The 24234-nt window shown below is 40.4% G+C and overlaps 1 protein-coding gene across 2 annotated transcripts in view; it reads left to right on the top strand.

Moving 5' to 3' along the window:
- Positions 1 to 24234, top strand: part of CDK17 (cyclin dependent kinase 17) — a 159347-nt gene that overhangs the window by 119591 nt on the left and 15522 nt on the right. For both annotated transcript variants that reach the window (XR_011169700.1, XM_069095194.1), the window contains exons 6-13: positions 4125 to 4181; positions 5838 to 5952; positions 6381 to 6475; positions 10231 to 10293; positions 12889 to 13012; positions 16870 to 16990; positions 18604 to 18701; positions 21753 to 21858. Coding sequence is in view for 1 of the 2 variants with exons in the window: in XM_069095194.1 (XP_068951295.1) it covers positions 4125 to 4181; positions 5838 to 5952; positions 6381 to 6475; positions 10231 to 10293; positions 12889 to 13012; positions 16870 to 16990; positions 18604 to 18701; positions 21753 to 21858 (779 nt within the window). In the remaining variant the exon portion in view is untranslated. The remainder of the gene's footprint in view (positions 1 to 4124; positions 4182 to 5837; positions 5953 to 6380; positions 6476 to 10230; positions 10294 to 12888; positions 13013 to 16869; positions 16991 to 18603; positions 18702 to 21752; positions 21859 to 24234) is intronic.

Below are 24234 nucleotides of genomic sequence, written 5' to 3'. Positions count from 1 at the left end.
TCACAGCTATGGTATAATACTAATGTTACATCTTTAGGAACCATTTCAATTACGTGGGGGTAGGACCCCCATGGAATCAAGAGCTCTTTCCTGTTTTTTACTTAACAAAACGTGTTGGGCTGAACCACAAGAAGGCTAGTGGTGCTGAGCTGGTATCATGTTTGTGGGGGTTTGGGGGTAGTTTAAAAAGTTAAACTGTATGAGATGTGTAGGCATAAGGAATGAATGGAATTGTTTCTGTCAGGTTGGGCAGAACTTCAGTTGCACATATCAGTGCTCCTATTTCAAAGTTTACTAAGAATGACAGTTCTTTAGCTTTATCTTCTGTCTCTTGAATATTCTAATGAGAGAATGTTAGTAAGTTGGTCATTCCATCTCTTCTTGTTGGTTTTGTCCTATTGAACAGGTAACATGCAGAGAATAACCATACTCACCCAAATTTGCATTTAAGGCTTTCATAAGGAATATATGTTGGTTTATTAAACTTTTGAAGATGGGAAATACTCTTTATTGTTTAATCCTTAAATGGAGTCTGACAGGTAACTCATTTGTGTTGCTAGGTTTTATAAACCAGCAAGACCCTTTGTTTTTCCTGTTTTGTGGTTTGGGTGGGAGGTATGCAAAAGTGCTACTCACTGTTCAAATCTAAATTCAGCGTTATGATTACAGCACAGTATTTACTTTCCATTTTTGCAGCCTGTCAGCAAATTCTAATGATGTCATTGAATTCTATTGTGAGGGGGCTGGAAACAGGACTGACTCGTCTTTGTAATTTTGAATATTTAGATGTAGTTCTTCTGGTTAGCAGAGGAACTGTACATATCTACTTATTGAATGTATTTGTCATTAAGCATCAGTGACATATCTACCTTTACAGACCTGAAAATCTATATACTTTTTTTTTTTTTAAGGCAGACTCCAGCAATTTGTATTAGACTGAGGGCCTATGATATTTCAAGTACATAGTTATTTAAAGATGTTGCCCAGAAAAGTATTTAGGCTTCTGGTTACTAAGAAGGCTTTATTCTTTCCTGTTTTTCTCATATTAAGTGATCAAATCTGGCTAATTTTCTGCTGATATTTGTAGCTTTCTGATATTTCCCAGTTAATTTTTAGTACATTTATTGAAAGCAACTCATAAGGCCTTTTTTTCTATCCTGGGAAAATTAGAGTACAACACACAGGTGTGAAGTCAGGCACCTGCATTCTGTAGTGATAGATATTAGTCATGATAATCACAACTCCTATCCGTGGCTTAGGTACAGAATTTTTTAAAATGGCATGCATGCTGCATAAAACTACCAACAAATAGAGGAGTCAGGATGTGTTTGTATATATCTATGGGACACACACAAAATATGCCTCCATAGACCATAGCTATTCCAGCTCAGGTCGGCATGATCTGCCTATGTGGTAGGCTGTGTTTGATGCCTCATGTATTTTGTGTCAGTTGAAATTAACACCATGATGGGAAGTAGTTATCTGTTACATCTAGTTTCACTGTATTGATTAGCAGTTACTGGTTCTACAGGGAAAGGATTGAAGCTTTTTAAGTAATGCTATTTAACGTCATGTACAACACTAATCTATAGTTGATAGATTTATTATTGGATAAATTGGCTTGTGGCGGTTTATTTTCCTAAGGGTAAAACAAATGTCCTCTGTATTTATGATTCAAAAGACTTTGCTATAGAAGAGTGATAAGAGTATGTGGTTTGGTTTTCAGTGGAGTTAAAACATGATTGACAGCCATATTAGCAGTTAAATAGTGCTATAGTCTAGAAAATTAGTGGTATTGGAAACTATTTCCTAATTTGAATTTTACAAAAGTCATTTTGTGTTGGGCATTCAAATTATATTTCTCTAAGTGGATGTATAAACATTAAACTAAACCGTGAACATATTTTTCGGCAATAGGCCCTATTGTGCCAGTTTTGCAAAGGGAAGACATTGATCCTCATGCCAAGAGGCTGTTTGCAGTAGGATTGAAATTTAATGACGAGCCAGATAACTTTTGCTAGCATGTGGCATTTCTCAGTACCTTGTTTATATATATGCTTTGTGACCCTGGAAATACCCATAACCATGTACATTTTTTCAATATTTTATATTGCTATGCCAAAGAGGAAGGCAGACGTTTTTAATGGTTATTTGAAGAGAGGCATGTTTATTGAATTCAGGCTGCCAGCGGTCTTTATTCAAGTGTGAGAAGGGAGGGAGTATCCCAGTGGCAGAGGGTGCTGCTCCACCAGCAACAGAAAATAAGGCCTGAGAAAAAGCCACTGGCTGTGATAGTTGAGATAATTGGTAACTTCAGAGAGAACAGTTTCAGTGGAAGGAAGGAAGATCCTGAAAACCAGATTTTTGAGGGGCTGTGAAGTAAGTGAAAGGAGAGCTGGTGGATGCAGTGAGCTGAAGGAGAATCATAGGTGAGTGTGGAGAGGCAAGGGTCAGTTGGGGGGAGGTCACTGGGTTATGTCTGTAGCCATCAGTACACAAGCCAGTGTGACTGGGGAGAGATGGATGATGGGGGGCAAGACAAGGATTGTAGAGACAGTCATTGTTGAGGGGATGAGAGGAGAGGCCCAATAGAGCATGAGACCTTGGTGAGGAAAAAGGCCTCCTCTTCATCAGAGCCTGGAGAAAAGGATAGGAGGAAGTGGTGTCCAGGGCTTCTGGGCTGTGGAAAGGAGGGGTGAAGAGTGCTCTCATAGCCTGTCTTCTCTTTTCTCAGGAAAGTATGAGATGAATCCCTCTGTGGAGGGTGTGGAGGGGGCCTTGTATGAGCATAAAGAGTCCTCTGTGTATAGCATTATGTTTGCTATCCAGGAAAAAAATGCTTCATCCATCAAAGATGATGCAACACCATTCCTGACCATTAGATAAAGTGATTTTTTTTTCATCTCTAGTGAACCAAAGAGATTGCAAATGATGACCCCGACAACCTGTCCTGGTTTATATTCCTTTGCGAAACAAGATTGCAGTTTAAGAAACAGTTATTTCCTCCCTGGCACCTTTATTTTTATATAAAAGAAGCAACATAATAAAGCTCTCTAACTGGCTCCCTTCATAGATAACCACCAATGCCTCTTTTGTTAGCCGTGAGCAATTGCTAGAAGGTTGTTGAAAGTTCTCAGTGGTCAAGTTTCAGGAACTCTCTCACTCTTCCTCCCTACTCCACTTTCCCGCGGGGGGGGGCGCATCCTTAGTTATTGCCACTTCTGGATAATGATACATTGCCATTAGAATGTGGAGCCCTTCTCCTTTCTTCTGTTTATTTGCATTTTTTTCTCTTCTCACTCTTTTCTGTAGGACTTCCCAGCACTTAGAGCCTTTCTTTATTTCTGTGCTTGAAGCTTTCCATGTTAGCAGCTTTGGGTTCTTCCAGGTAGTGGATTTCTAGCCTATTATACTTGATCTATCAAAGGTTGATCTAGATACCCCCTTTCCTGGATCTAAATATTTTTAAAAATTGGGCCAAGTAAAAAAAATGGGGAAAAAAGATAAAGGGTTTTTGGAAGCTTGTGGATTCTTTCCATATAATTCCTGCATGTGGCTTTTTCTAGAGTTAGACTCACATTCTTCACCTACAGTTTCCTGAGCAGCACCAGAGGATGATCTTCAGAAGTGGCCATGCTCTATAGCTGTTGGTATAGACATTGTAGTACTTCCCTTCTGGTTGCCAGGAATTTCCCTCTCATGACCAGTAAGGAATAGTGGGCAAGGTGGTAGGCACGGGGAAGTGCTTTCCTTGTACCCCACATTATAATTAAAACAGCAGGCTCAGGCAGTTGTCTTTGCAAAGACCTCATTATCTTGAAGACAATTTGCATTTCTCCAAACAGCAGCATCTCAAAGAGTATATAATTTTGTCCTGACTTAAGATTATTGTTTAAGCACCATTTTATATAAAATGTGAGATGACAGTTTTAACAGTGATTTAATTTGATTCGATCTCTTTAATGTTTCCATGCCTGTTGAATTTAACCTTATAAATAGCTGCCCAGCAAATTAAATTGGACTAGTGATTTGCTCATTGGCAGCATAATAGATTCTCAGAAACAGCAGAGAATATGATGTTTTAAGAAGAAATGTTGAAATTAATGTTTCTGCTTTAATTGTAGTCGGAGATTGGATTTGGGAAAATGGAGACCTATATTAAATTGGAAAAGCTTGGAGAGGTGAGGAATTAGCATACAACTTTCTTCTTTTCTCTGATTATTTTTTGCATTAAAAAACATACTTTACCATACAAGTATCAAATAGCTTATCTATATTAAAGTCATTTTGTACCCACCTCCTGATTTTTAAGATTCTGTGTTTCTATATATGCACTTAGATAGATTTTGCAAAAAATTGTCTTAGACAATGTTATTCCTAGTTCAGCTTTTCTTTTTGCTTCTCATTATTCTATTCAGATCCACATATTTCTGTATATTCCTCATATTTTTTCATTCTTTCATATACATATATATATATATATATATATATATATATATATATATATATCTTTTTGAAGCGGGAAGGCAGGGCAGTTGTGGTTAAATGACTTACCTAAGGTCACACAGCTAGTAAGCGTTAAGTGTCTGAGGTCAGATTTGAATTCAGGTCCTCCTGACTCCAGGACCAGCACTGTATTCATTGCACTACTACCTAGCTGCCCCTACATTTTTCATTCTTTATGGGGAAGAAAAAACCCTATTGACATTATGTTTTTAGCACCCTAAAAAAATCCTTCTTTGTTAAAAGAATTTACATTGTCTCTCCTTTACTGGATGACAGATACTTTGTGATATGTAAACATGAAATTGTTTTTACTTCAAGAAAAGAAATTTAAAGTGTTGAAAAATAGACCCCAGGGGTGGCTAAGTGGCGCAGTGAATAGAGCACTGGCCCTGTAGTCAGGAGGACCTGAGTTCAAATGTGACCTCAGACACTTAACACAAAAAACTAGCCATGTGACCTTGGGCAAGTCATTTAACCCCAATTGCCCTATCTACCCCCCTCCAAAAAAGAAAAATAGACCCTAGAATGAGGGGAGGATTGGTGGCCTCATAATAGTATTTTTTTGTTCTTTTGTTTTTTGGAGGGTAATTGGGGTTAAGTGACTTGCCCGAGGTCACATGGCTAGTTTTTGTGTTAAGTGTCTGAGGCTGGATTTGAACTCAGGTCCTCCTGATTCCAGGGCCAGTGCTCTATTCACTGTGCCACCTAGCCGCCCCCCCCCCATAACAGTCTTTATGGAAATTTCAAAATATGCTGATTTAGATATAAAATTTTCTTTATTAGTTGAATTAGAAATTCTAATGAAAGTCTTCTCAATGCCAGCATGTGAAGAATAGCAAATAACATGACTCCAAACCCTTGAGAGTTAAGATGGTGACCTGAATAATAAAAGCACATGTCATTGTGTAAGCAAAGTTACTCACTATAATGAAATTCTAAAACTCAAATCCTGAACGTGGATAACTAAACTTTGCACCATAAACGACCAATTTCAGAAAAACCTGGCCAGGAAACCAAAGAAAAGCAGGCACTTAGCTGGTGGGAACATCTTGGGAGCCAGAAAGAAACGAAAAATGAAAAAGCTTTTGTAGCGTGTGTTTGATTCAAGTAGACAACTAACATAGAATTGGGAGGTACAGAAGCACTGCAGCTGGGCCTTCACACATCTCCTTGGCTTATTAGAAAAGCAGAGGGTGATCATACTGGTGTTTTCTGTGTAGAATGAAATCTAGCCTAGAAATACGCTCTGAGGCCTTCTCCAGTCTGTATGGCATAGATGGAATTTCATGGGTTTTCTTGGTGTGACACTTTCTTTTTGAATGTGATCCTAGGGGACCTATGCAACTGTATATAAAGGAAGGAGCAAACTGACTGAGAACTTGGTAGCGTTAAAGGAGATCCGCTTGGAGCATGAAGAAGGAGCACCATGTACAGCCATAAGAGAAGGTAAGATGGTGTTCTTCATCATGACAAATGAATCCTTGGGAATGCTTCTTAGATTTGGGCTTCATGATGTACAGATTTCATATTTTGTGAATGAAAGGGGCTCAGAGATACAAAAAGAAAAAACAACTCAAAGGTCATCTTTCAAGTCTTTAAAAAAATAATTTCTCAAAACAAATGTCTAAAGTATATTTTATTAAATTTTATGATTGTGTAGTTCGCAGGTTAATTTCATGAATGCACCAAAGCACTCTTGAAGATGGGATTGTATTGTTTTGAAGTTAGAATCTTCCTATTTAGCTGGAGGTGCCTTTTAAAAAAAATTCACTTCAAATAAATTCTATTTCAAATCAGTTTTTGATAGCATATTGTTAAATTTTTTGATAAATTTAATCCTACATAGATTTTAATTCAATTTCATTTTTTCCTAGTTTCATTATTAAAGGATCTAAAGCATGCCAATATTGTTACATTACATGACATCGTTCACACAGATAAATCCTTGACTCTAGTCTTTGAGTACTTGGTAAGCATTATTTTTTTATTTTATTCTACTTTTATTCAGCTTTTATTCTATTACCAAGTGTAATACATAGGAAAAGAAACTCCCACACATTGTCATCAAATATTTAAGTCTATCCTAGGAAACAGAGGGTACAAATATAAATAAGACAAAATACCTGTTAAGAAGAGAGCATGTGTTTATCCAAATGACTAACAAAAAAGGGAGAAATGGATAACACTGCAAGAGGTAAAAACAAAAATTGGCTGTAGTCTTTGAGTATCTGGTAAGCATTAACTCCAAAATGATATTTCAGGCATTTTTTTTTTTAAATTGTTAGAAATGGACATTCTAGGAACCTTTGCTGTGTTTCCATGCCATTATGTATATAGGCATAGGTTGGTAGGAATGGGGATGTTCTCCAGTGTTTTCATTCCTTTCCATTTTATTACTTCATGTGTCTCTCCTCCCCCACCTTACCCCCAAAATAGGTCAGTGTGATCGAGGAGTTTAACTTCAAGAAAAGACTTGCTCACTTTCTCTTGTAGCATGAATGCTAGAAAGAGAGCTGAGTTACAGGCCACTGAGCACCAAGGTTCTAATCCTGTCTTGGCTTCTTCAGGTCCTTGGGCTAGTTATTTGGTAAAAGAGTAGAATGTGTGGGGGTCGCTTTCCTTGCCTTTACCTGAGGGGTTCACAATAGGGGAGTTCAAAGACCTTTCCAGGTCTAAAGTCATGTAGTCCTTTGAGTTTCATGCTATCCCAGCTACTGTTAGATCTTTATGTAGATACTTTAACTGCATTGGAAGCATAGGGATTGATGAAGTGCTCTGGCACTTGGAATGGCCAGTTTTCTTTTTCTTTCATTTTTTGGCTTGTCTAGTCACAACTAAATCAGATGGCACAAATGTTGTCCTTTCCAAAGAATGTACATATATACTATTGTCTGCAGAGGCTTCTTTTGGACTTCAGCCATTCAGTTCAGTGTCCAGGATGTGTTGTGGTTGTTCTTGTAGGAATACCTTCTTTTACTGGTGGAGATCATAAGCCATCTGTAACCTTAGTAGGCAAGCCTCAGAGAATTGTCTAAGACTCAGCCTCCTAAAGTGACAGCAGTTAGACTAATAGCCAGAAATGTTAGGGGATTGACTCATATCAGTGTTAAGTCATCAGTATGATATGGCAACTGAGGGAAAACCAATGTAAGCTTGTTCTGTGTTGGGAGGCCTGACACCCCAGAGTCAGGAATGTGTGACAGCCTTGCTCTGCGCTCTCCTGGCCAGGCCCCATCTGAAATAGTCTATCTAGTGTGTACAGGGAGCGTCTTCATAGATCGATTTATCTTCAGCATGTGGGTGATCATCTTCATTGAGGTAGAGGAAGCAAAATGTTGATGAGAGCCATTTTACCCAAAATGAAAAGTTTTCACTTTGCTTTTTGACAAAAGGCACAAGATTGAGTGTCGTTGGGCATGAGTGCCTTCCTGCCCAATCTGTGGGGCCATTAGTGAACTTTCTTTAGTGACTTCTGAAATATTTCTGCTTCCGCCATAGAAATGCAGTTGTATTTATTTAAAAGAATCTGTAGCCTCAGAACCTAAAACTGAATTACACTTAGATATGTTTAGTCCCACTAAGCATGCAGCTTTTATTCTACTATTAAGCATGGGAAAAGAAGCTTGCTCACATTGTCATCAAGCATTCTTGTTCATCCTGGGGAGCAAGGGGGTACAAATAGAAATGAGACAATACCTGCCTGCCTTTGTGAAAGAGCATGTGTTTATCCAGATAACTAACAGTGAGGGCAAAATGGTTATCAGCCACAAAATCATGTAAAAACATAGTGCTTGGAAGCATGGGATTTTAGCTAGGCCATATCAAGATGGGCAGGATTCTGACAGACGGCATCAGTAAGAGAGACTGTTGTGAAAAGAAAAATGTATCAAGGCTAGAAAAGTCCAACATGTATTTGGTTCTAGGATGGGACCTTGTAAAGAAAATAGAGGAGGAGTCTGCGGTTTCCTGGGAATAGAGAACTGAAAACAGAACAGAGCCAAGAACTGACCTTCCATAGGACTTAGGGTTAAGGGCCGAGAGGAAGAGTAGCCTTTGAATATGAATAAGAAGCAGAGAAGCCGAGGCAGGAGACATTTTGAGAAGAGGAAGGGTCAGCAGAGCCACCTTGGAGGGGGAGAGATGGGGATGAAAGAAGACTGACTGTTCTGGTGCAAGTGGGGGGCAAAGGACAGAGGTAATTGGATACACATGGCCCATGCGACCTTGGAGGGTCTCCTCTAGGTGGTGTGAGGAGAGAGGGCTATTTGTCCCCTTAGGGGCAGCAGGGGCAGGGGGCCCAGAAAAGCCAAGAGTCTTAAAAGTGATAGTCGGAGACAATCAGGTAAGCACGCAGCAGAAAATTGAGTTGAGGGTTACCAAACTGAACGAAGTATGATGGAGCGACTTAGTCTAGTGCATGACAGTAAGTTACTAGGACTGGAAAAGCCAAGACCAAAGGGCAGACCTTACCACATAGCAATTGGGCCACTTGTGGTGGGCCCCAAGCTGCCCTTGAGCCGTGTTGTTGAGCAGGTCTGCAGGAGTTAGGGGACCTACCCTGCCCTTTTGAACTGGAGAACTTGGAGCAGTTCACTTTGACAGTAGTAATTGTCATCTCATGTGCCAGTCACTTGAACTATAGAGACACATAAAAAGCTAGGCTATGGCCTAAAGGAGCAGAAATGCCTACTTTCCAAAGTTTGCCAGTAAATAGAAGAAAGATGGAACTTCACGCCAGAGAGGTAGCAGGTCAAAAGTAGGTGCTGTAGGGTAGAGTGGCCTTGACTGTATGTATGTTTGTAAGTAGACGAGAGAGGAGCAGTTGTTCAGAGATTCTGAAGACTCAGAATCTGAAGTGAGAGGGGATAGAGCAAATTCCCAGCGGAAGTGGAAAGGGATGGGCCCAGGAGTCCAGATAGATGAACCAACCTTGGAAAGGAGAAGGCTGGGTTTGAGAGAGAAAGGAGTATGGTTGAGGAACAGGCTGCTTAGTGGTCTTAATCTTTTAAATAGAATAGAAAAGGAGATCATGGGCTGATAATGGGAAAGTCAGAGATGAGATTGTTGTTTTGGAGGGTGTTGGGAAAAACAGTGATTTGAGTGTAAGGAATTAGAATTACTCTCCTCTGGCCTTGGAAGTGAGTGGAGTGGGAGAAAGAACAGCCTGTTTGGAATGGGTTGAATGAATCAAGGGAGAAAGGGAAAGCTTCAGTTGAGAGGAGAAGATAAAAGGAATATTTAAAGAAAAAGTCAAGGCTGTTTTTGTTGTGTGTGACGCGGTTTGCTTATTTTCCATAGAATAGATAAATATCCCAAAAGGCATTAGGAAAGGGATGCTCAGGAAGGGGCATAACTAAGCTGGATAGAGATGAGTGTAAGAAGAGTTGTCATGTAGTAGGTGTTTGTGCCTGGGCAGATGAGTGGAGAAGCATGTGATCATTTGGGAAGGGAAAGGAGGGAACAGAAGGAATTCTGGTGAGGGTTAGGACTGGACCTAGGGAACTGGGGAGAGAAGTCCCTGACTGCACTGGAACATGAGTATGAAGAAGTGCATTTCAGAAACACTTGCCTTTCCAGATGCAGGGCTTCAGGGAAGTCTCAGACCCAGCTTTGGTAGCCTTGCCTGAAGAATAGCTTGTTATATTTTAAATGAAATAATTGGAGAGAACTTAGATCCTGAACATTTTTTGTCACATGCTGAGTTTGGCTGCTGTGTTCTTGTAGGACAAAGACTTAAAGCAGTACATGGACGACTGTGGCAACATCATGAGCATGCACAATGTGAAGGTGAGTGTGGTGAGCCCTTGGGAACATTGCTTGAGACCCAGCTGTTACAGGGGAGCTTCTCTTCTCCCTGTGTCACTGCCACCCCATGAAAGGAATGTTAAAAACAAATACATTAAGAAAGGAGGAAAGTAAAATAGCCCTGATGAATTTCACAGCAGCGTTCCTTTAAATGGTGAACTTTGGTGCATTAAAAAGGGATTCAGTTACCCCCACAGAGTCAGACATGTTTTTTAGGATGGGATCTATTACATAAGGATAGCACTAGTGGTATGATCGATGTGCAAGGTGTTTCATTCTAGCTTCACTTCCAGTCTGTATATAGTCAGTGGGAAATGTCACTTAACCATCCCACCCATCTCACTTTTGTCATCTATAAATCTGAGGATGAAAGGAACATTGTGTAGTGTTATATTTGGTGCAGTACAAATACAGTGAAAAACTCAGGAAGGAATGGTGAAGCAAATGAAAGAAACTGGTGATTCTTCCAAGAAAGAAAAAAAACAGCTTGGGTCAAAACTGCTTAAAATTTCTCTGGACCAACCCAAGACCATTCAGCTGCTATTTGTTAAGAAAGGTTCTTGTGCAGATAGGTGGCACCTTGTCTGTATTTGACACATTCTTCAGGTGGGAACTTTAAATTGATTCTTCATTTGCTGTTTTTATTAGTAAATTTAGTAAAAACAGTATGTGCAAAGTAAAATCAATCAGAGCTAGTAAAAGATAGCTCAGAATATACAGGGATAGTGTGGTTTAGTGAGCATCCCAGTGCAGCTAGGCTTTCCAGTACATTCCAGCAAAAGTGTTTCCCTCCTCCCTGTAGCTTTTGTTTGGGTCATAGTTTTTACTTTCCTTCTGTTTTCACACTTAAAATTATACAAAAAAACCAAAGCCATTAATTATTCCTCCTTTTTTAGGTTTCTGTATTACCACCCTCAGTCAGTTAAACTTTGTAACTGTGGGGTCATCTTCTCACTTGCCCCTTCACAAATCTCTTGTCTTCATCCTCTTATTTCTACTCTCATGGCTGCTCATTAGGTCAAACCCTCATCATCCTCTCCACACTGCTGGAATGGCCTCCTAGTTGGTCTCCCTACCATCTTTCAGTCTTTTCCCATCTCCATTTTGTTCTTCACAGAGCTGCTGTTCCCTTAAGGCACAGATTGGACCATGTTGCTTACCTGATTCCCTGTTACCAAAGAAATAAAATAAAATTTTAGAAAAAACAGAAGGAGTGCTGGTTAGGGTTAGGATTGGATCTAGAAAACTAGGGATAGAAGTCCCTGACTTCAGTGGAACATGAGTGTGATGAAGTAAGTTTCCACAGCTATCTCCTTCCTGTCCTACCTTTCCAACCTCATGAATGCTGCATTCCAGTCAGAAGGCACTTCCCTTCTCTGAGCTCAGTACTCCCCTCTCACTGTGTACACACCCTTCTCTATGCCTGGAAGTGTCCTCAGCTCAGCCTAACAAAATTTTTGTCTTTTTAAAATTAAGGCCCAAATCAGAAATAACTTTCTCCATGGGACTTTTGTTTATCTCTTACCCTCCTTCACTAGCCCCTAAATGCTTCACTATTACATATTCCTCCCATTCCCATTTATAATGCATGTTCTCATTCTCTCTGTGTCTCAGTCTCCTCCCCTCCCTCCCATCTCTGTCTCTCTTTCTCCCTCTCCCTCTCTCCCCCTTCTCTTCCCTAGCCCAGTTTTCCTTATACTTACTAGTATAGATGCTATATTTCCCTTTCCTCCCCAATAGAATTTAAGCTTATTGAGGGCTGGACCTGTTTTTTCTTTTGTCTTTGTGATTCCAGAACATCATAAATGATAAATGTTTGTTGCACAGGATTGCTGTATAAGCTATCAACAGTGACTTAAAGAAAATTGAAGGGGGTGGGGAGGCAGAATCTAGTAACAGCCTTCATTTCTCTTAGCAGAAAGATGGGTGAGGATAGTAATTTTAAAGTTAGCATTTTCAAAACTTTTCAACCTTAGAGGATAATTATAGACTGTAGAGCTTTGGGCTCTGTATTGCCTCAATTCCATGTTACTAGCTCAGCTCCTTTATATAACATAATTACACATTATAATTATAAACCTCATTTCCCATCATTCTCTTGCTTCTGTTTTTGTGACCTCTTAGGAGCTTTCTCACAACCCTCCCCCCTCCCAATCCTGACCCATAGATTACCCCCACCCTGAGATCCTTGATCTAGCTCAAATTTTTTTTTTAACAATTTTAATCTCACAAGCAAGTTGGGAGTAGGTGAGTAGTATGTAGCTTAATTATTTAAATTACATCCCACAACAAAGAGCAGTTATTTAAAATATTCATTGCTGTATTTTGGAGTATTGTCTAATGTTTTTTTATGAATAAGCTCTTACATAAAGAGGAACAATACAGTGAATTTGAAAACATTGGCAAAGCCTAATACTTTTCAGCCTCAGGTGTGGGTTTTCCTTATATAAGACAATCTGATTGCTTTAAAGTTACTCATTTAATCAAGGAATGTATATTTACCCTTAAGGCTGATTTCTTCTGTTTATCTGGGATGTGTGTGGATGTGTATATGTTTTGTTGGTTTTTTTTTTTTAGCTTTTTTTATACCAGATTCTTCGTGGTTTGGCCTACTGCCACAGGAGGAAGGTGCTTCATCGGGACTTGAAACCACAGAACCTCCTCATTAATGAGAAAGGAGAATTAAAGCTAGCAGATTTTGGTATGAAATCTAAAATATTTATAAATATCATAAGAGTAGTTAAATTGTCGCCTATAGGGAAAATCATCAATGGTTTTCTTTCTGCCATATCCCTATAACCAAAAAAATAGGAGATCTGAGAGTTAGGATCGTGGGGAAGAGAAGTGAGGATGTTCTGTGGCCCCAGAACTGGGCATAGGGTTAATTATTCAAAGAGAACAATAGTTTTGTTTGCCTGCCATGACTCTTAATTTGGCTTTCTGTGCCATCATTTATGGTTAGATGCTCATCTACTTTTTTTTCTCTTAGTGAATAAGAATTAAGAGCAAAAAAGTAAAGTGAAATTTAGTATTTTCTTTCTTCTGCCACTTTGTTCTAAAAAAAATTTAGCTTTAGATTAACAACCTCATGACTACTTTTTGTTAAATTTGGGTGGTTGTACAGTTCTAGGGTCTAGAATAAGTAAAAGCATTTTGAAAATTGAACTAAGTTGACTTTTTCTAAATAATATTTTTGCCAATTATATGTAAAAAAAATTTTTGGCATTCTTTTAAAAATTTTGAGTTCTAAATTCTTTTCCTCTTAATCTAACCTCCCCCTCTCTGAGACAGCAAGCAGTTTGATACAGGTTATACATGTACAGTCATGTAAAACATTTCCAAATTGGTAATGTATTGAAAGACAAATAACTCCCCCCCCCAAAAAAAAAAACCTGAAAAAAAATAAAAAGTAGTATGTTTTGATCTGCATTCAGATTCCATCAGTTCTTTCTCTGGAGGTGGATGGCATTTTTTATCATGAGTCCTTTGGAAATGTCCTGGATCACTGTGTTGCTGAGAATAGCTAAGTTTTTCATAGTTGATCATCGTTCATTGTTAATTTTACTTTGTACAATGTTCTGGTTCTGCTCACTTTACTTTGCATCATCAGTTCATGTAAGTCTTTCCAGGTTTTTTGAAACCATCTTGCTTATCATTTCTTGTAAAGAGCAAAATAGTATTCCATCGTAATCATATACCACAGCTTGTTCAGCCATTCCCCAGTTGATGGGTATCCTCTGAATTTCCAATTCTTTGCCACCACAAAAAGATGCTGTAAATATTTTCATACAAATAGGTCCTTTTCCTTTATTTTTTTTTATTTCTTTGTGATATAGACCTAATAGTGGTATTGCTGGGTCACAGGGTATGCACAGATTTGTAGCCCTTTAGGCATAGTTCCAAATTGCTCTCCATAATAGCTGGGCCAGTTCACAATTCCACCAACAGTGCATTAGTGTCCAAATTTTCCTACATTCCCTGAAACATTTATCATTTTCCTTTTCTGTCATTAGCTAGTCTGATAGGTGTGAGGTGGTACCTCGGGATTGTTTTAATTGCATTTCTCTAATCAATTGTGACATAAGAGCATTTCCCCAAATGACTATATAACTTTGGTTTCTTTGAAAACTACCTGTTCATATCCTTTGACCACTGATCAATTAGGAAATGCCTTGTATTCTTAAAATTTGACCCAATTCTCAATATATTTGAGAAGTGAGACCTTTATCAGAGAAGCTTGATGTAAAATTTTTTTCCCAGCTTTCTACTTTCCTTCTAATCTTGGCTTGCTTTATACACAGTAGGTATTTTAATACAATTTGAATCTTGGTTGTGGTTTAAGGATATTTCAGTATTTATTGTATAGCCATTTATTGCTTACTTAATTATCTGAAAGAAATTCAGATATATGACCATATAAAGAGAAAGGGAGAAGGTTCAAGGTGAGCAGAAGTCATTTTATAAACATTTGCTTCCTTTCTTGTCATCTTCAACCCTCTTCACTTCATCTTTAGAAATTTCCACTTAACAGGAAACAGTGACTCATACAAAATTACTCAGTAATCAGTGAAAAATTCATTAAAATCTCCCTCCTCCTCCCACTTCTTCTTTCCTTTGTCCCACTGTAATTCTTGGTGATGCTGCTTAGGATAAGAAGTTTGAAGCTCTTGTATCGAGGTGCTTGTCAGATAGAAGAGGAAGAGGGAGATGACTTGTAGAGTGATTAAAAGGTGGTCCTCCAAGAGCATGCCTGCTCTTTATATTGAAGCAGCTTGGGTTCATCAGAAGAAAGACCAACCAGTTGTTCCTGCCCTAGATCATGGCCCCAACTTCTCCCCAAGGGGTTGGAGTTTGGGAAGTCTAACAAAGGCCCTGGTTCTCCGACTGAGCCTACTCACTAAGAACTCCCACAATTCACTCCTGGCCAGAGTCCGTACTGAGAACCGTGTTGCCACAGGTCACGGGAGCTGGCAGGGAAACTGAGCTAAAGAGTATGGGAGGAGGCACCATGTCAGAGGTCTGGCTAGTTCTCCTTTACCCTTTCTTCAGCATTAGCAAGCAAGCATCTGATGGTTCTTTACATTTGACCCTTTGGGATTAAAGCAGATGCTGCTTATTCACCTTCAGGCTTCTGAGAGCCAGGAGGCTGTCAGCCCCTCTACTTATTCCTTCTGAGCAGGAAATGAGGGGCATAAAGAGGAAGGATGCTGTGGTGGTTCTTCGTGCCCAGATGGTGGTAGGGATAGAGCTTAAGATGGGTAGATACGTTATGTACACAATTCTGATTCGTGATCCTATTTAGATAAAGACGTAAAACTAAGATAGTACAAAATGGTTGTGTTTCAAGTTGTTGAAAATTTCTGACTGGCTGGTTTAGTTGAATGAATTAGTGAAATATTTTTGAGCATTTACATATATACACACATATATGCATACATATGTATTTTTGATAGTAGATTCTCGATATTCTTGATAATTAGGCATCTTTAAAATCACATGTAATATGCATGCACACATGCCTTCCACCTCAAATATCATTTCAGGTTACTTATTTCCCAAAGATGTAAAAATTGTATATGTAATATTAGTATTGTTGATCACTTGTTTCAGTTGTATCTGACTCTTCATGACCCCATTTAGAGTTTTCTTGGCAAAGATAGTGGAGTGGTTTGCCATTTCCTTTGCCAGCTCATTTTACAATTGAGGAAACTGATTCGAACAGGGTGAAGTGACTTGCCCAGGGTCACACAGCTAGGAAGTGTCAGGGGCCAGATTTGAACTCATTCAAGATGAGTCTTCCTGACTCCAGGCCTAGTACTCTATCTACTGTGGGGCCACATGTAATGGAAGTTCAGAGAAACAGATGTGAATTCCACTTGTATTTTCTCAGTGGCCATGAATTTCCATATTACAGTAGTAGTACCAACAGAAACAGTCCTGGTATGCATCCCTTTTGCTCATGCTACATTGATGGACTCTGAAGTCCTTTAGACAGAGATTTGTCTGCCTGAACAAGCTAAAAACTTTTTACCTGAATAATGGATGAACAAAGCAATTTTTTTTGTTTATCCCCATGAGTCTTTCCTTTATCAGGGAATTCCGTGTCACTGCTATTCAGAAATTACTTGGAGTGACCTGTGACTTCTTTCTTCAAAGTGATTGGTGGTAGGTGAATTGATAACCTTAAGAGTCCAGCAAAAGTAGTTCAAAATAAGATAGGAGGGGAGAGTAGGCTTATGAAAATAGCACATCCAATCTAGATCTCAGCATGTACTTGTCATATTGGGGTATAGCAGTAACCCCATGTTGGAAGTAATTATTAAGGTGGCACTTCATCAAGAAGGAGGGTACTTCATCAAAATTAGCATCTTCGTTAGATGTTGAAAGAGTTGGCATGTTTCAGCTTCGTTGTTAAGGAGCTTATGGTAAGAGCTATAAGTAGTCATCAAAAGTAGCTCACTTATGAAACTAGGATCTCAAGGTAGGAATAGAGGGTTTGTTTGGTTTTTTTAAATCCCCAGCCCTATAGTTGTTAAATATTGTGTTTTTCCTATAAAGGACTAGCAAGAGCCAAGTCAGTTCCCACAAAGACCTACTCAAATGAAGTCGTCACACTTTGGTACCGGCCACCTGATGTTCTCCTGGGTTCCTCAGAGTACTCAACACAGATTGATATGTGGTGAGTGTGTGGACACAATGGATTTCATTGGCGTGGGCATTCCTTCCATCCATCCAGGTCACCTTTGTCTTGTTCCCTTGTGCTGTTCTCCTCGATTTCTAGAAAATCCTCTATTGAGGACTCCCTCTTGGGTTGTTTCATAGGAGAGGTGGTTTGGTAGAGAGCGGACCAGACTTGGAGTCAGGAAGACTGAGTTCTGATCCCACTTGAGATACCAGCTTTGTGCTACTAAGCAAGACACTTAACATCAGAGCCTGTTTCCTCAGCCATTAAATGGGCAGAAAAATCCTCTGGCTCATGGTTACTGTGAGCATCCAGTGACACATAGTATGTGAAAAACATTTTGTAAACCTTGAAGTACCCTGTAAGTGGGCACTCTAACATGGCCAGCTTACCTCCTTCTTCAGACACATAATGTCTTATGCTATGTTTGACATGCTGGTGGTTGGCAGTAACAGTTTGTATTTAAAAATTCAGTAAATTTAATTGGTGTAAATCCAATGATGCAGATCACAACCCCAGCCAAGCTTAGCAGACTAGCCTCTTTGAATTTAGTCTGGTTCTCACTTGATAACCCATTTTCATGTAGTTAGATGATTATCTCCTTTGGCCACCCAGGGTGGCCCCCATGCCATGATTAGGGTGGAATCCTATGTTCATTCATGGGGAAATTATGTTCAGTATCCTTATTGTTATGTTAATGAAATTAAAGGTAATTCCATTTAATTAGCATTCCTCTGCTCAGAGAACCAAACATCCCCATCTATTAGTCCTGACTTTAGTTTCAGTCTTCTTTCTGACTGCTTCCTTCAGTGCACCCTCTGTTCCACTCAGGCTGGTTTGTTCACTTCTCTTTGAAAATGTCACATGCTCTCCTGTGCAGTGCATTTGCTTATGATGAACTATGGTACGTGTTTGGTACCCTGCCTGCTTCTCATAATCTGTCTGTCCTGTGCCTCCTCCTGCCCTGGATCAGCCTCAGTGGGTCTTCCTGAATAATCCAGCTTCAGGGCATCTCGCCTTCTTCAGTGCTTCTATTAAATTTATTGTCTGCAGTATTCTTTGGATGAAATGGATTAATCCTCTGACCTTTAAAGTCTTTTTACCTGGTCTTGAACAATTATTTTAAGTCTTATTCCTGTTGAATATTCAACTGTTTATCTTTATCTCAACTAGATTGTAAATTCTTTTAAGGTTGGGGCCTATCTTTGTGTCTCCAATTAAGAGGGATGACTTTCTTGGATAGAGAGGAATGAAGGTGGAAATATAGGTGTTGTAAAAACAAAATATATCAATAAAATTCTGTTTTTAAAAAAGAATTGATGAGCTGGTTGTAGAGAGAGTAAACACAACATGAAAGGGTGAGCACTTAGAAGGAAAAATATTCAACAATACTGACCAAATAATAACTCTTGGAGTTAAAATGCTGTGCCGTGCAGGGTGGGGGACTGGCAAGAAAAGGCCTTCTGATCTGGAGGGAGGCACTGAAGAGGAGGGGAAGGAGTGCAGGCAGGGGAGGGAAATGTCCATAAATGGAAAGGGAAAGACTGTATGCCATGTTTTCTCTTGTGTCAATTGATTTTTCTTTATTTTTTCCATTACACATGCTAAAGGGGTGTTGGCTGCATATTTTTTGAGATGGCATCCGGAAGACCCCTTTTTCCAGGTTCTACAGTGGAGGATGAACTGCACCTGATCTTCCGACTGCTCGGTAATGGCCATTGCTTCTGTCAGTCTGCACCTGCACGTTTCCTGCCTAAAACATAGCATCTTTTAAAACTTTGTTGAGTATATTTTTAAAGTTATTATATCTTGTTTTTGCATCATCTTCATCTCCCATATGTCCCCTCTTCCAGAAAACCATCTTCTATAACAATTCAGTAAACATTTATTAAGCATCTACTGCATGCTTAATAAATGTATCTTACTGTAGGCTCTGAGCTAAGTGCTGGTGACACAAGTAAGAAGAAAAACAGACCCTGACCTCAAGGAGCTTACATTCTCATTGGGGAAGACCACACATAAAAGGAAGCTGAAAAGGGTAGCATGGGGAGTAGGGATCCTAGGACCCTTTTGCAAAGTAAGACTCTGAGAGTTTACTGTCCTGCCTTCCAGCCCTCCAGTAAGAGGGGAGAAGCCACAGAGTGGGTGTGGACTATCAAAAGCTGAATTAATCTGTGCCAGTAATAAGTGACCAAGTAACAAAAAGAAAGTTGAGCCAAGTCTGACCTCATTCTCTGAAGTATTCCACACCCTTAGTACCCAGTCTCTGCTGTCAAGGAAGTCATTGAGTCAGTCAGCATTTATTAAGCTCTTCTGATGGGTTAGGCAGGCACCATGCTAAGGAGAAAGGCAAAAACCATCCGTACCCTCCAGGATTGCTCAATATAATTGTCTACAGACAAGACACACCGGAGATCACCTCTGAGGGAAGGCATTAGTATTATGGCTTCTTAATGACAGTATTATAGAGGACTTGGAGGGAGCTGGGCAAGCCAGGGGGCAGAGACAAGGAAGGAGAGAGCCTTCCAGGCCAGAGGGTCAGCCAGGGAACATGTGGAAAAGAAAAGCAGAAGGCCTATGTCATTGGATCACAGTACATGGCACTGAGGGAGGTCTAGGAAGCCTCAGGGGACAGGAGTGCAAGAGAAGGGGAGGGGAGACAAGCTCGATAATGAAGAGCTTGGAACACCTTCCAGTGAACTTTATACTTGATGCTAAAGAGGATAGAGAGCCTTTGGAGTTATTGACTGGGGCAGTGACATGGCCAGACCCACTTCTTAGGAAGATCACTGGCTATCAGCCTCTGGAAATAGTTCAGATGGGCGGTGATGAGGGCTTGCTTGAGGGCCGAGGCAGTCAGAGGAGACGAAAGCAAGTTTGTTACCTTTGGGCTGAGGGCCTTTTCGTGATTTCACAGCCTTGTTTTGATGTGTTGTTGTTATTCTTTGCATACACACTGTTGTGTTCAATCTGTTCCTCCTACTCATATTCATGATTTCTTCCAATACGTTGCCATACCATAATTTGTTTAGTCATTCCTCAATCAAAGGTGATTTGCTTTTTTTTTTTTTTTTTTTGGTCCATTGGCCTCTTTGCCATAAGATCTCTGTCCACTGATGAAGAACTTAGCAGCTATCAGGGCACAACATCCCATTTGAGGGCAGCTCTGAGATTTAGGAAAGGTTTCCTTAATAGTAAATTGAAGGGGCAGCTAGGTGGCGCAGTGAATAGAGTACTAGCTCTAGAGTCAAGAGGACCTGAGTTCAAATTTGGCCTCAGACACTTAACCCAAAAACTAGTCACATGACCTTGGGCAAGTCACTTAACCCCAACTGCCCTCCAAAATGCACAGAAAATATATATATATAGAGAGAGTAAATTGAAATCTGCCTCATTTGGGCCTAGTTCTGACCTCTGGAATCAAAACCAAGTGTCTGGTCTCATATGGCAACCTTTTAAATTTTGGTGCCTGTCTCCCTCTAAGTCTTCTCTTCTCCAGGTTAGACATACATAGCTCGTTTAGAATGTCTTCAGATGACTTAGTTTCCAGTTCCAACACCACCTTGGTTGCCTTCCTCTGGACAGACTCCAGCTTATCATATCATATGATGTGGATCCTTTCTTATTCAGGAGACAGGCTTTGAGATTTGTTATGCTTGAAAAATTCATCCCCCTCTAGTTACACCTGAAGTATTCCACACCCTTAGTACCCAGTCTCTCTCATGCAGGCTGTTTTATCTTTTGTGATTCTGGCCTCAAATCTTCCCTGGGGCATCTGCACAGGACAACACATGGCGTTGAATGTCTCCAAACTTATCCAGACTGATCCTTAGGCATTAGGTGTACAGGCTGTCAGCTGGCCAGTGTGCAGCATCTTTCCAGCCTGGTCAGAACTGCTTAAGTCTATTCTTTGCTGAAGTAGCCCACAAGGGCCCTTATTAATGTCCTTTCTCTAGCATTGTGCCCAGAACAATCAGCTATGCTGTGCTGTCATCCTATTGTGGCAGAGTGCTGTAGAAATGTGACCACACTGCTTCTAGGCTCTGCTCGTGTGGTCTGCTGGCGGTGGTGTTCGATTGAACATTGTGTGTCCATTGTTTCTTTCTGTATATGCATGCAAAAGAATCCACTGCACACACATGCTGTCTGGAGATGGTTAGGCTCAAAACCTTTTGATGTAGAGATTGATTTGAGTAACTGTTAATGCTGATGCAGTAGCCACCCTGTACCTCAGTCCTTCTGTCCTGATGATTTCCCAAGGGGTGCTGAAAGGTTCTCAGAGTGTCAGTGACCCAAGGAGATCCATCCATGCCCTTGTCAAGCTGTCTTGTATTTTACTAGTGAATAACTACTGGCTTTGTTGACAGCCAGATGGAAAAGATGCAGGCATTTTTGTTCCCATGGCCTAGGTGATGCATTTTGCATCAGTCTGGACTTGTATAAGGCTTCTGGCCTTTGTATCTCAGTGAAACTTAATGAGCAGGTAGATAAGTGCTTCCTCTGTGTGTGCAGGTGCTGTACTAAGTAAACACTATGGCTGCAAATACCGGCCAGAAGAACGGTGATCCTTGCCCTCAAGGTGCTTATTACATTGTCATGACGGAAGAAGGCACACACAGAAAAGGGAGCTGAAAAGTGCTAAGACAGGGTGAGGGGTGGTGGAGCTCTCCTGATATAGGCAGCTGGGGATGTAGTGACCTTCCCTTCTAATTACTTATTCTGATGGAATTAATTGTGTATGTATTCTTTTAAAACCTAGGAACACCATCTCAAGAAACTTGGCCAGGTGTCGCTTCAAATGATGAGTTCAAGAACTACAACTTTCCGAAATACAAGCCACAGCCTCTAATCAATCATGCACCCAGGTATTTTGTATGTGTTTGTCTCATCGTTAAAGATTGTATAATGTTTGTAATTGTTAAAAACGCTCTTTCTAGAGCGGCTAGGTGGCACAGTGAGTAGAGCACTGTCCCTAGAGTCAGGAAGACCTGAGTTCAAATCCATCCTCGGATACTTAACACAAAAACTAGCCGTGTGACCTTGGGCAAGTCACTTAACCCCAATTGCCCTCCAAAAAGCAAAAATAAAAAGCTCCTTCTAGGTATGCACCTGCCTCACAGTACATATAAAGAAATAAAAGCAAACATTTGGGCATGTGTTTGTTTTCTGGGACTTGTAGCTGTCTCTTGCCTTCACATTCTGCTGGGAAAAGCAATTTTCCACTTTGCAAAACAACAGTAATGTGAATATTAGCATGAAGTGATTAAGAAAGACGTAGGTAAAGGGAAGTTTTAGAGGAGACCATAATTATCTTAACCTTTAAAGAATACTTTCTTTATGTATAAGCATGAGGGCAAGTTAAATAACTGCTTTCCACAAAAGCTTCTTCCCCATGACCTCATTGGGACCATGCTCACCCACAATGTGAGTCCTCTTTTTTTTAATTTTACTAGTGAATAACTACTGGCTTTGTTGACAGCCAGATGGAAAAGATGCAGGCATATTTTTTTCCATGGCCTAGTGATGCATTTTGCATCAATCTAGACTTGTATAAGGCTTCTGGCCTTTGTATCTCAGTGAAACTTAATGAGCAGGTAGATAAGTGCTTCCTCTGTGTGTGCAGGTGCTGTACTAAGTAAACACTATGGCTGTAAATACCGGCCAGAAGAACAGTGATCCTTGCCCTCAAGGTGCTTACATTGTCATGAGGGAAGAAGGCACACACAAAAAAGGGAGCTGAAAAGGGCTAAGACAGGGTGAGGGGTGGTGGAGCTCTCCTGATATATTCCCTCTCATGCAGGCTATTTTATCTTTTGTGATTCTGGACTCAGATCTTCCTCGGGGCATCTGCACAGGACGCTGGAGGCCCTCCGGCCTCTGTTAACCTTGCCTGGCTGCCATTCTGTGCTTGAGTTGTTCGTCCCTCATCCCTCAGTCTCCCTCCATGACCATACCGATGTTCTTTTCCATCATATGGGGTCCCCAGGGACATGCTCTTTATACCATTTCTCCAGCAAAAGCTATTCTCAGAAGTGTCCTGCACTCGCTGTGTACACCCACTAGGCATCTATCTTTTGAGTCTCCTATTTTGGCATCTTCTGAGGTGGTGGTTTTCCATGATTCACAGCCGTATAACACCACTTGAAGATGATTGTGGTTCAAAATACAGGGTTTTGAAGCAGGAAGCTCAATGCTTTCTCTTAAAATAAGTCTGGGCTCTCTCTGTTCTGCTCTAGGCACCTTTTGTTGCCTGTCTTCAGTACCTATCTTTGACACCCATGTTAAAAACCTAATTCATTAGACTGTCCATCCAGCTCTGTGACACAGTCTGGATCATAGGCATTTTTCACCCACTTGGATTTTTCTCTTTGAGTTGCTGGGCTGGTCTTTCTCTAGTTGTGGATTTCATTTAGTGTCTGTAGTGTTCCAGGGCTTAGTAAAATCAGTTGCACAGTCCAGAATCAACTCCCAACCACAGAACCAAATAGCCACCATACTTGTAAGATCTCTTGATTTCATCCATATGGCTACACCCTTTATTGAAGCAGGCTGTAGTCCCTCTATAACTAAGTGGCTAATCTGGAGGATTGTCACAAGTGCACAGTGTGTCACCCTGCAGCCACTCTGGAGACAAGCCTCTGAGCTCAGCTGGGCTGGTCTTCTGGCCCCCCAAGAGAAGGCTTTCAGCTTAGGCGTCTGCTCAAGGAGAGCCACAGAGAACCTCCATAGTCAGGGCCCAACCACGACCCTGCTAAGGAGGCGCTCCATGTGCTGTGTGGGTCCCCGGGCTGTAGACAGATGGAGGAACAGCCTCAGAAGCAGTCCTTGCTAGCAGCAGGATTTGGACCCCAATCCTTCTTCCTCTAAGTCCAACTCTGCTGTCGGTTCATGAATTCTTTGAGCATCTTCAGTAAAGTGGGCTTCCCTTAAGTCCCTAATGGACTAGCCCCAGCACATGGTACTTAAACTCAAAGTGTTCATTAAACTTTGGATGAGTCCTTCGGAGGACTCTCAGATTTGTGACATGTTTCACACCCTCAGATGTCAGATGGAAATAATTCAAAAGATAAACAAGTGAAAAACAATCTTCTGTTGTCCATCTTCAAAGTAGTGTGTGGCACCAAGATTCCTGTCGGGGCATAAAAAATGAAAAATGAAACATTTAATAACAATAGTAACTTTTTTCAAAAAAATCACTTTTTGTTTATCTTCTGTATTTACATTGCCTGTACTTGCCTTTA

This window comes from Petaurus breviceps, unplaced genomic scaffold (genome assembly GCF_028583685.1).
Source record: "Petaurus breviceps papuanus isolate PSGF00001 unplaced genomic scaffold, PetGlider_PUasm1.0 225, whole genome shotgun sequence".
In the NCBI taxonomy this organism is placed as follows: domain Eukaryota; kingdom Metazoa; phylum Chordata; class Mammalia; order Diprotodontia; family Petauridae; genus Petaurus; species Petaurus breviceps.
This window is presented reverse-complemented; position numbering and strand designations above follow the sequence as displayed.